This window comes from Pyrgilauda ruficollis, unplaced genomic scaffold, assembly GCF_017590135.1.
Source record: "Pyrgilauda ruficollis isolate IOZ18807 unplaced genomic scaffold, ASM1759013v1 scaffold293, whole genome shotgun sequence".
NCBI classification, from domain to species: Eukaryota; Metazoa; Chordata; class Aves; order Passeriformes; family Passeridae; genus Pyrgilauda; species Pyrgilauda ruficollis.
Window position 1 is genome coordinate 1 of NW_024524300.1, and position 10,014 is coordinate 10,014.

Here is a 10,014-nt window from a genome sequence, read left to right on the forward strand (position 1 = left end):
AGTCCTCCTCAGCCCATCAGTGCTTTGGGGCAGAGAGTGGGGTTGTGCAAGGAGAGACCTCCTACCTTCCTGGTGGGACCTGCATGACCCCTGTTGTGCCTCCAGGATCTGGATGGATTTGTTGTGGGTCATGTGTCAGCCTGCCGCACATCCTGGCTCCCTATGGGGTCTGGATCCTCTGACTGATCAGGATCAGCCCCTTCCCTTCCCCTTCACCTGAATCCCTTTTCTCAGGGCTCTGCAACCCCACCAGCACAGGGTGTGAACCCTGAGCATGGCATATTCCAGGGGTGTGATACAGCTTGTTGGATACTGTGTCATTTCTGTCCCTGGGAAAACCTTATTTCATCCCTTTTTTAAGGTCATGTGAGGTTTCTCCTTGATCTGGATGCTGATCCTGCTTGACCAACTGCTTATGAGCAGCTGTACTGAGTATTTAACTCTTGCTGGGGCAGCTCTAGTGGATTGCCCCTTCCCTCAAGCAGATTGCTGGGGTCATAGGAGGAAGCAGCTGAAGGGAAGGGGCAGTTAGGGGTCCCTTCTCCTGAGGTCAGGTCATGCTGAATTGCAGGGTGCTGTGGATGGAAGTGGAATGGACAGAGGTGCCCCCAAAATTTGAGATATTTGGAGGACATATGTGTCTTCCTGGGCAACTCAGCAACTTCAGTAGCAGCTGAAGTTCAGAATTCCTGACAGTTTGCTCTTGTTTTCCCCTTCCCACCTCGCAGGCTGACCAGTGCACAGGGCTGCAGGGCTTCCTGGTGTTCCACAGCTTTGGCGGTGGCACCGGCTCTGGCTTCACCTCCCTGCTCATGGAGCGGCTCTCTGTCGACTACGGCAAGAAGTCCAAGCTGGAGTTCTCCATCTATCCGGCCCCGCAGGTGTCCACGGCCGTGGTGGAGCCCTACAACTCCATCCTCACCACCCACACCACCCTGGAGCACTCCGACTGTGCCTTCATGGTGGACAACGAGGCCATCTACGACATCTGTCGCCGCAACCTGGACATCGAGCGTCCCACCTACACCAACCTGAACCGCCTCATCAGCCAGATCGTGTCGTCCATCACGGCCTCGCTGCGCTTTGACGGAGCCCTGAACGTCGACCTGACAGAATTCCAGACCAACCTGGTGCCCTACCCCCGCATCCACTTCCCGCTGGCCACCTACGCCCCGGTCATCTCTGCTGAGAAGGCTTATCACGAGCAGCTGACGGTGGCCGAGATCACCAACGCCTGCTTCGAGCCGGCCAACCAGATGGTCAAGTGTGACCCTCGCCACGGCAAGTACATGGCGTGCTGCACAGCCCCGCCCCCCCAACCGCATACTCACCCTCCCCCCCCTAAAAATCCAGCCCTGGACCGCCCCCCCAACCTCACCCCCCCACCCTAAGCACGAAATTCCCTGTTTTCTCCCCACCCGAGCCCCTGGGCTGGTCCCGCTCCATGGCTCCTGGCGGGGCTCATGGGGGGTCGCTCTCCGCTCCGGATCCCCCCTAAACCCCGGGCGCCGGGGAATGCGCGGAGCAGGTGGCGCGGGGCAGGGAGCGGCCGGGAATGTGCGCGACCCCCCGGGGGTGACGCCATCGGCCCATCCCCGCGGTTTCGGGTCAGCTGGTGCAGTCCCGGCCCCGCTGCTGCGCTCTGAGCTTCCTCTTCCTCCTCCTCCTCCTCCCGACCTCGCCCTGCCCAGGCTGCCCGGCTGGAAAATGTCCTCCCTGGGCGCCATTTGGGAGCAGATGGTGGCAGCTGCGGGGTGGTGGGACCCCCAGAGGCTGCCCACAGGTGGCTGCAGTCTGTTCCCAAACACGGATGTCACCCCATGGCTCCATCCTCGGATCCTGGGTGGCCCCAGAGAAACTCAGCCACTCGTTGGGGTCGCACTAGGGCACAACTGGGGTTTGGGGGTGCTGAGCTTGAGCCCCTGTGAGATCCCTTCATCCCCCCGAGGGCAGGGTAGCAGCTCGCAGGAGGGGCAGGATGGGACCCTCGGAGCTGAGCGCACTCTGCACTGGAGCTGTTCCCTGGGCTATGGGGGTGTCCCTGTCCACATCGGAGCCAGGAAGGAGGAGATTGGGAATAGTGGGGCCAGCAATAATCCTGAGGAACCCCAATTCCTGGCTCTGTGGGGTGTGTAGGGTGAAGGGCACCAACTGGTGCAGGGTCTCAGCTCCTAGATGGGGGAGCAGGATGGGACCACCAAAGCTGAGCACAGTGGGTGCATCCGGGAGGGGGGCCGTGCCCTGCCGGGTGCCCCCAGCTCTCGGGAGCCCAGCCCAGCCCCCCGCGGTGATTACCGCTCCCGGGATTAGCCGCGCTCCGGGATTAGCTCCATCCCTGCTCCTAATCCCGGGGGGCTGCGCTGGGGCCGCGGACCCGTGGGAGCGGCGGGCGGGCTCAGCCTATCAGCGCGCGGCACGCCGCGCTTTCACCAATGAGCTTCGCCTCATTCAAGCCCCGGAGCCAATGGGCGGCAGGGGGCGGGGCCTGCCGGGCTCTTTCGGGCCGTGGGGGCGCGGATACTTTGTAACGGAGAGGGGGGCGGGGCCACGGGAGGGGCGGGGCCACCCACGGCGGCGCTGGGCCGGACCCGGCGGGCTCAGAGCGGCGATTCCCGGCGGTACCGGAGCGGCTGGACCGGCGTGGCGGTACCGGCCTCGGCGTCCTGCCCCTGCCCGTGGCAGCCCTGCCCGGCCCTGCCATGCTGGCCGCAGAATGGCCCCTGTGGAGCAGGACGCGCTGGCCGTGCGGGAGCAGCTCTTCCACGAGAGGGTCCGCGAGTGCATCGTGAGTGCCGGGGTTGGCGGGCGGGGAAGGGGCTCGGTGTGGCGGGGAGAGTTGGGAGGGCGGCTGGGAGCTCGCAGCTCTCCGTGGGACCGTCGGGATCGCCGGTGGCAGCTCCACGGCCCGGCTGTGGCAGGGCTCCACGCCCCGTGCTTATCGGGGCCAGGGCCGCCGGGGCTGCGTGTGCCCAGCAGATAGCGGGGACCCAGGGCTGGACCCTGCCGAGCCCCTGCCGCGACCCCTCTGCCGGCTCCAGCAGTCCCAGCTGCGCTCCCGTCGTGCTGGGAGGGCTGGCAGTGCTGGGCTGTGCTGGTGTCAGAGCCGGGCCAGCCCCATGCCAGGCTCCTGGCTCGGTCCTTGTCCCCAGGCCAGCAGCTCGGGGTCAGCAGGACCCTACAGAGCTCCCTAAACCTCGGGTACCGCAGAGGGACACAGCTGGGTTTGCTCCTCTGCTCCTGCTGCCACAGGCTCAGGGATGGGGATGATATGGATGTCCCAGTCCTGGCATCTCCTAAAGGCCTTGGCACGGCAGCCAAGTGGGCTGTGACTGGCAGTGCCAAGGCTACCTTGCCACAGCCACATTCGGTGCCTACAGGGAGGAGCTGGTGGCCAAAGCCTGGCAGCTCTGCCCTGGAGCTCCCCAGACCTCCATTCCAGGGAGCTGCATCCCAGCCAGGAGCCCCTGGCTTGGCACACAAAACGTATTTAGCCAAATTTCACTGAGTACAGGAGGAGTTGGGGGTCCCCCCACCAGGCAGAGCATTGGTCTGTGGGGTACAGCCCATGGCAGGAGGGAACTGTGGCCAGAGACCCTTCACCGGGTGGGAGCATCAGCAGAAGGACCTGCTGGGTACTGCCCTTCTGGGCCAGCTCTGGGGGCTCCCTGCTCCGCCACGGGCAGACCCTGGGCACCCTCAGGCAGAACTCAGAGCACCCCCAGGCAGGCAGAAGGGAGGTGCCACCGCTGCTCCCCACTGCACCTGTGCCAAGGTGGAGGATCCAGGCGACCTTTCCTCATCCTGACGCGTACCAGAGGGATGAAAGGTCGCCGTGTTCCCTGAACATCGCCTGCGCTGTTCCAGCGGGGGCAGCAGGGACACCGCAGATGTCCTTGGCGCCTGATTCAAGGCTGTTCTCGTGGCTCTGCCAGCAAGGCCAGGGCTGTGGGATCGGATAGTTCAGGGATGTCCCACGGGGTCACAGATTTGCCAGCACAGGCTGATCCAGATCTTCTTGGGTGGGGTCTCAGCCCCCTCCCCCCAGCCTGGGTGCTGTGCCAGTTTGTGGGCACCCATGTGTGAACGCTGGGTGCAGTCCCCATTGAACAGATAGGTCTGAGCACACGAGTGGGGTGTAACCAGGGCCAGGAGTGGAAAAACAAATAGGGTGGAGCTGACAAGCCCCAGGGCTGGCAGCATCACTGGGGAAGGAGCTGGGGTAGGGGAGCTGCCCTCAGGGCATGCCCACACTCCTCTGCCCACAGATCTGTGCCCTGCTCTTCGCCAGCCTCTACATCCTCTGCCACTTCATCATAACCCACTTTAAGAAGCACACGGATTTCACAGCAGGTAAGAGAGTGGGAGCTGCCAGAGCCAGGCAGCCCTTGAAGCCACATTCAGCCTCCCCAGGGTTCTTCCTCTTCCTCCATTGCTTTTACCTCCCTCAGCAGCCCCAGTCCCACCACAGCCTGATTGCCCTGACACCAATTGCTGACCTAGGTGGGAACAAAGCCAGAATTCCCTGGGAGGATTTCTGTAGGATTTGGAGTGGGGAGAACTTGGGCAGGGGGAGGCAGCGATGCTCTGGGCAGCCGTAGCTCCCCCAGTCCTTTGGTTTGGGATTTTGTCCCCACAGTTCACGATGACGAGGATGCTGCTGTCAACAGGATTGCGTAAGTTCCTGCTTGTCCCCTTCCCTGGTACTCGGCCTCTTCCTCAGCCAGAACACCATGTCCTGTGGGTGCTGGTGATGCTGGGGGGCAGAGCTGGGCTGTGACACCCAGAGGAACCCTGACCCTGCTTGTGCCTGTGGCAGGCTGGGGCTCTGTACCTTCACCCTGGCTGTGGCACTGGGTGCTGTCCTCCTCCTGCCCTTCTCCATCATCAGCAACGAGGTGCTGCTCTCCTTCCCCCAGAACTACTACATCCAGTGGCTCAATGGGTCCCTCATTCATGGTGGGTGCACAGGGTGACCCTGGAGTGTCCCCAAAATCTGTGGGTCAGGGTTGCCCTGCCTGGGAGCTCACCCCATGCCATTCCCCCTCTTCCAGGCCTCTGGAATTTGGTTTTCCTCTTCTCCAATATGTCCCTGGTCTTCCTCATGCCCTTTGCCTACTTCTTCACCGAGTCAGAGGGGTTTGCAGGATCCAAGAAGGTGGGTGATCCTTCACTTGTCCCCTCTGTCCCCCTTCTCTGTGACTCCCTGCTAACCCAGCTCCTGCAGGGCATCATGGCCAGGGTGTATGAGACGTCGGTGGTGCTGCTGCTGCTGACGCTGCTGGTGCTGGGCATGGTCTGGGTGGCCTCTGCCATCGTGGGCAACGATGCTGCCAGTCGCCAGTCACTCTACGGTGGGTGAGCTGGGCTCTGCCTGCTCCAGGATCAGACCCTGGCACTGAGTGGAACGAAGGATCTCTGGCGCCACTGGCCTGATCCTGCTGTCTCTGCAGATCTCTGGGAATATTATCTGCCCTACCTCTACTCCTGCATCTCGCTTTTTGGTGTCCTGCTGCTGCTGTGTAAGTTGTGCCCCCCACGAGGCCCTGCTGGTGCTCCATCCAAATGGGGTCTGGAGGGGCCATGACTCATGGCTGAAGCCTCCAGGATCCTTCTGAGGGTGTGGGGAGGGGTAGGATGGTGGAGCACCTCCTGTTCAGCCTCTCCTCCCACCACAGTGTGCACCCCCTTTGGCCTCTCCACCATGTTCACTGTCACTGGGAAGCTGCTGGTGAAACCCCGGGTAAGGCATCACCCCACAATCCCTCTGCCCAGATTTGGGAGTGAGTGCCCCCAGGGCTGTCTGGTCACCCACCATGGGCACGGGGAGCCATTCACACACCCCAGCAGCCACTCACAGGCTCCTCATCCTCCCCCAGCTCCTGGAAGACCTGGATGAGCAGCTGAGCTGCACGAGGTTTGAGGAAGCCGCTGTGTCCCACAGGATCCGCTCTGGTGGGTGCTGCTGCTTGGCAAAGGGGAGCACGGGGTGGATTGGGGGCCCCTCTACCCAACCACACAGGAGCTCTCATCCCCCCCTGAGCCCCTTGGGTCTCTCCCAAGCAGGCAAAGCTTCCTGCTGGCTGAATCTGGACATGGAGATGCTGCGGGAGCAATTCTTTGCCATCCGGAGCAAGAGGAGGAAGCTGGGTGAGGAGCCTGGCAGGGGGAGGGGACACTGGGTGCCCTCCAGCCTGGCACTGGGAGCACTGGTCCCTGGCAGTCCATGCTCTGTGGAGGGAGGGTGGCTGGGAGATGGGCTGGGGGTTGTTACCCCCCAACCTTGGCACTTCGGGGCCCCCTCAACCTCCTGCCCTGGGGTGGGAGCTGTGCTCCCCTCTCACTGGGCACATCCTCCCCACAGAGCTGCGGCACCGAGCATCGCCCTGGCAGAGGAACCTGGGCTACCCCCTGGCCATGCTGGGCCTCCTGGCACTGACAGTGAGTGGCCCTGGGCTCCCAGGGGAGCTGGGGGTTGTCCCCATCCTCACCACTGCCCTCACTCCCTGCCTGCTCCTCCCAGGGCATCTCTGTGCTCATCGTCTGCTTCCACGTCCTGGAGCTGCTGCTGGACGATGCCGCGATGCCACGCGGCATCCAGGTACCCAGCTGGGGGCATGGGACAGCTCAGGGTCACATCCCTGACTGCTCTGGGGACATTCCTCCCCAACCTGCTCCCTCCTCTTCCTGCAGGATGCCTCCCTGGGCCAGGTTTCCTTCTCCATCTTCGGTTCCTTTGGAGCTGCACTGCAGGTTGTCCTCATTTTGTATCCTTCAGGCGGGCACTTGTGTCCCCAGTGACGTCCCCTGTGTCCCCAACACTGTTCCCAGCGCCAGCCCATTCTGTTTTCCTTCTTAACACTCCTTGCAGCTACCTAATGCTCTCCTCTGTCGTGGGCTTCTACAGCTCCCCCCTGTTCACTCGGCTGCTGCCGGAGCGGCAGGACACCCCCCTCACCAAGGTGGGAGCAACAGGATGGGGCTGGGGGGCTCCTGTGGGGGTGCAATACCCTGTTCCCCACAGTGTGTGTCCCTGTGCAGTCCCCACGTGGGAGGACAGTGCCAGGCAGGACCCCCCAGTGGTTCCCTGTCAGTCTGGGGGTTCCCTGCAGCAGCAATGCCCCCCCAAACCTCCTCCTCCTCCCCAGATCATCGGGAACTGTGTCTCCTTGCTGGTGCTCAGCTCAGCACTGCCCGTCTTCTCCAGGACACTGGGTGAGCCTCCCAGAGGGATCAGGGTGATGCCTGGATGGGAATGGCCCCAGATTTGGGGTGCCCTGACCAATGTACCTCACCCTGTGCAGGGATCACCCGTTTTGACCTCCTGGGGGATTTTGGCCGCTTCAACTGGTTGGGGAACTTCTACATCGTCTTCCTCTACAACATGGGCTTTGCTGGGCTCACCACGCTGTGCCTGGTCAAAAGGGTCTCCTGGGCAGTCCAGGCCGAGCTCATCCGTGCCTTTGGTGAGGACAGGGACACGGGGATGGCTGCTGGGGTGTCCCATGCCCCCCAGCCTGGCTCTCACACTCTCCCTGTATCCAGGTCTGCACAAGCTGCCGCTGCCTGTGACGCGCTGCCGGACCCGCAGCAAGCCCTGCTAGGGCTGGGGGGACAGGGACGTGTCCCCCCTCTCACTCTGGTGGCCACCAGGGTGGCTGCCAGCCACAGAGCTGGCCCTGATAGCTCCTGGTGCCTCAGGGACATCAGAGCCCCTCAGGGAAAGCTGAGACACCTTTGGGGGTTGCCCCCCCTGCTCTGTCTCAGCTGTTGTGCTACTGAGCCTTGGCCTTGAGCCACATCCCCAAGGGGAGCGGGGTCCCCCCGAGGCTGTGCTGGCTGCAGCCCCCCCACCCCCATTTACATACCTCGTGCAACAATGGCCAGGCCCGACCTCCCCTGGCTGCTCCCTGGGGTCTGGCTGAGTTTTAAATGCTGCCCCACCTGTCCTGACACTGTGGAAGGGGGTCCTGTGTCCAGAGCCACTCCACACTCCACCCCTCTGTCACTGTGGGGCTGTAGGGGGACACTGGTTGTCCCCTGCCCACCCCTGAGGTCTTTGGGGTCCCTAATAGGGAGGCCTGGGGTTCAGGGGACAGCCCCCCTCTCCAGCTGCTTGATGTGATGAGTATGTCAGGTCTCTGTTACAACAGAACTTGTTTGGAGAAATAAATAGTGACTGGTTTTTATATAAAAATACTTGAATCTGGGGGTTTTGATTCCTCCCGAGGGCAGGGCCGAGTAGGAAGGGGGCAGGGGCGGGGTGTCCCTGCCTTGAGGGGGGGTCACAGTCCTGCCCCTCCTTATGGCCCCTATGGGGCCATAATTAACGCTCTTCCTGGTTGGGGTTAACGAGCTTCTTCCAGGCAAGGGCAGCTCCCTGCCCGCTGCCCGGGCTGGGCTGAGGGACCCCGGGGGTGTTGGGGGGCTCCGGGAGGCTTCGGGCTATGGGCTGAGCTCCCCCACGTGAGGGGCAAAGCAGAGGCTTCACCTCCTGGCACGGGGGGTCGTGCAGCCGGAGCGGAAACTGCCCCGGGAACCGGCCCCCCACCCATCCTGCCCCGGCTGGGGCCGAGCCAGGCCGCCCCCCGCCCCTCCATGGCGGGGGTGGGGGGCCCAGGCCCCCCCTCGCCCCCTCCCGCGGCTGGGGCCGAGCAGGAAGCACAGGAAACCTGGTTTATATTGCAGGAAATGAGGCCATCGGTGCCCGCGATTTCCCCGCGACCTGCTCCCCTCCCAGTCACCCCGGGCTGGCACCGGGGCTGCGGGGAAGCTGTGGGGGGGCCGGGACCCCCCTCTCGACCCACTCCCAACCTTCCAGCACCCCGCTGCTGCCTCCTGCCCTCGCCGGGGCCCGCAGTGCCTTTGGGTGCTTTGCCGGGAGCCCTGGGATGCTGCGTCCGGGACACGGTCCCGGTCCCGGTCCCGGGGGCGCCCCGCTCCTGGAGGCACTGTTGGAGCCCGGTGCCAGCCCCGGAGTCCGGTGCCAGTCCCGGAGCAGCCCAGCCCCATCCTCGGCGGTACCTGGACCCCTGGCGGAGCCCGGTGCCGCTCCGGGGGTGTCCCGGTCCCGGGGCGCGGCGGGGCCGGCCGGGGCAGGGCAGCCCGGCGGGGGCGGCCCCGGGGGATGTGGCCGCCGCTGCCGCCGCTGCCGGGGGCCGGCTCCGAGGCGGGGCCCGACGGGGCTGCCCAGCTCCGGAGCCGAGCGGCCGCGGTGGGGGCAGCCCGGCCGGGGCGGCTGAGGGCGGCGCACGGTGCCGAGCAGCACCCAAGGCAGCCGGTACCGGGGGCTGGGCCAGGAACGGGGACCGGGACCGTGGGTCGGACCGAACAGAGGGACCGGGGTAGTGCCAGAGAGCGGGTCACGGGAGCGGGCGGCTGAGGGCGGCGCACGGTGCCGAGCAGCACCCAAGGCAGCCGGTACCGGGGGCTGGGCCAGGAACGGGGACCGGGACCGTGGGTCGGACCGAACAGAGGGACCGGGGTAGTGCCAGAGAGCGGGTCACGGGAGCGGGGCTGTGCCAAGGGGACGGAGCAGGTGCGGACAGCGGCGGCACAGCCTTAGAATAACGAGGGTCCCCGGTGCAAGGGGCAGCGGGAGGAGGAGAAGGACCGGGACTGGGAGAGGGGGTCCCCGGTCCCAACAGGCGGTGACAGGAGAGGTCCCAGGACCAGAACCGCGGCATTCGGATGGGATAAGGGGGGGTTTCGGTACCGGAGTGCAGTGCAGGGACCGTGGAGAGGAGGCGGCACCAGAGCGAGGGGTTTAGACGGGAAGGGGGAGCAAGACTGAGATCCCGGTGCCGGTCCCGGCGCAGCCTTAGGAACCGGGTGCCCAGTGCCAGTGCCAGGGCAGTGCCCGGAGCTGCGTGCCGGTGCCCGCTGCTGGGACGCCGTTCTGCGAGGGCTTTCCCTAAGGCTGGGGCTGTGTCGGGGACTTCCCGGGACCGGGGTGCAGGCGAGGGGGTGCTGATACCGTGGGCGCGCAACCGGCGGCGCTCCGAGTGGGTGGCGGCA

At 64.7% G+C, this 10,014-nt stretch overlaps 3 protein-coding genes across 6 annotated transcripts in view; all 3 read left to right on the forward strand.

Moving 5' to 3' along the window:
* The first annotated feature begins 698 nt into the window (after positions 1 to 698).
* Positions 699 to 1,391, forward strand: LOC121356302 (tubulin alpha-1C chain-like). The gene has a single exon (XM_041472543.1). It carries the CDS (start codon positions 813 to 815, stop codon positions 1,389 to 1,391), a length of 579 nt encoding a protein of 192 aa, XP_041328477.1. The 5' UTR covers positions 699 to 812.
* A 1,173-nt stretch (positions 1,392 to 2,564) lies between these two features.
* Positions 2,565 to 8,173, forward strand: LMBR1L (limb development membrane protein 1 like). Of its 4 annotated transcripts, none has more exons than XM_041472584.1 (17): positions 2,565 to 2,785; positions 4,266 to 4,350; positions 4,637 to 4,673; positions 4,817 to 4,956; positions 5,052 to 5,155; positions 5,225 to 5,351; positions 5,451 to 5,519; positions 5,676 to 5,740; positions 5,877 to 5,952; positions 6,061 to 6,147; positions 6,362 to 6,438; positions 6,521 to 6,598; positions 6,691 to 6,764; positions 6,869 to 6,959; positions 7,146 to 7,212; positions 7,302 to 7,463; positions 7,543 to 7,738. In XM_041472584.1, the coding sequence occupies exons 1-17, from the start codon at positions 2,714 to 2,716 to the stop codon at positions 7,599 to 7,601; spliced, it is 1,470 nt and encodes a 489-aa protein (XP_041328518.1). In that variant the 5' UTR covers positions 2,565 to 2,713; the 3' UTR covers positions 7,602 to 7,738. The 4 variants fall into 4 exon arrangements, with proteins under 4 accessions (XP_041328518.1, XP_041328519.1, XP_041328515.1 ...); XM_041472585.1 differs by having other exon boundaries at positions 6,064 to 6,147; XM_041472581.1 differs by having other exon boundaries at positions 7,302 to 8,173.
* A 1,224-nt stretch (positions 8,174 to 9,397) lies between these two features.
* Positions 9,398 to 10,014, forward strand: part of DHH (desert hedgehog signaling molecule) — a 7,125-nt gene continuing 6,508 nt past the window's right edge. The window contains exon 1 of the mRNA XM_041472588.1: positions 9,398 to 9,417. The gene's annotated coding sequence lies outside the window, so the exon portion shown is untranslated. The remainder of the gene's footprint in view (positions 9,418 to 10,014) is intronic.

Coding starts and splice junctions, on each gene's coding strand:
- LOC121356302 (XM_041472543.1), top strand. CDS start 813: ATGGAGCGGCTCTCTGTCGACTACGGCAAGAAGTCCAAGCTGGAGTTC.
- LMBR1L (XM_041472581.1), top strand. CDS start 2,714: ATGGCCCCTGTGGAGCAGGACGCGCTGGCCGTGCGGGAGCAGCTCTTC. Junction 6,599..6,690: donor CGATGCCACGCGGCATCCAG/GTACCCAGCTGG, acceptor CTCTTCCTGCAG/GATGCCTCCCTGGGCCAGGT. Junction 6,960..7,145: donor AGGACACCCCCCTCACCAAG/GTGGGAGCAACA, acceptor CCTCCTCCCCAG/ATCATCGGGAACTGTGTCTC.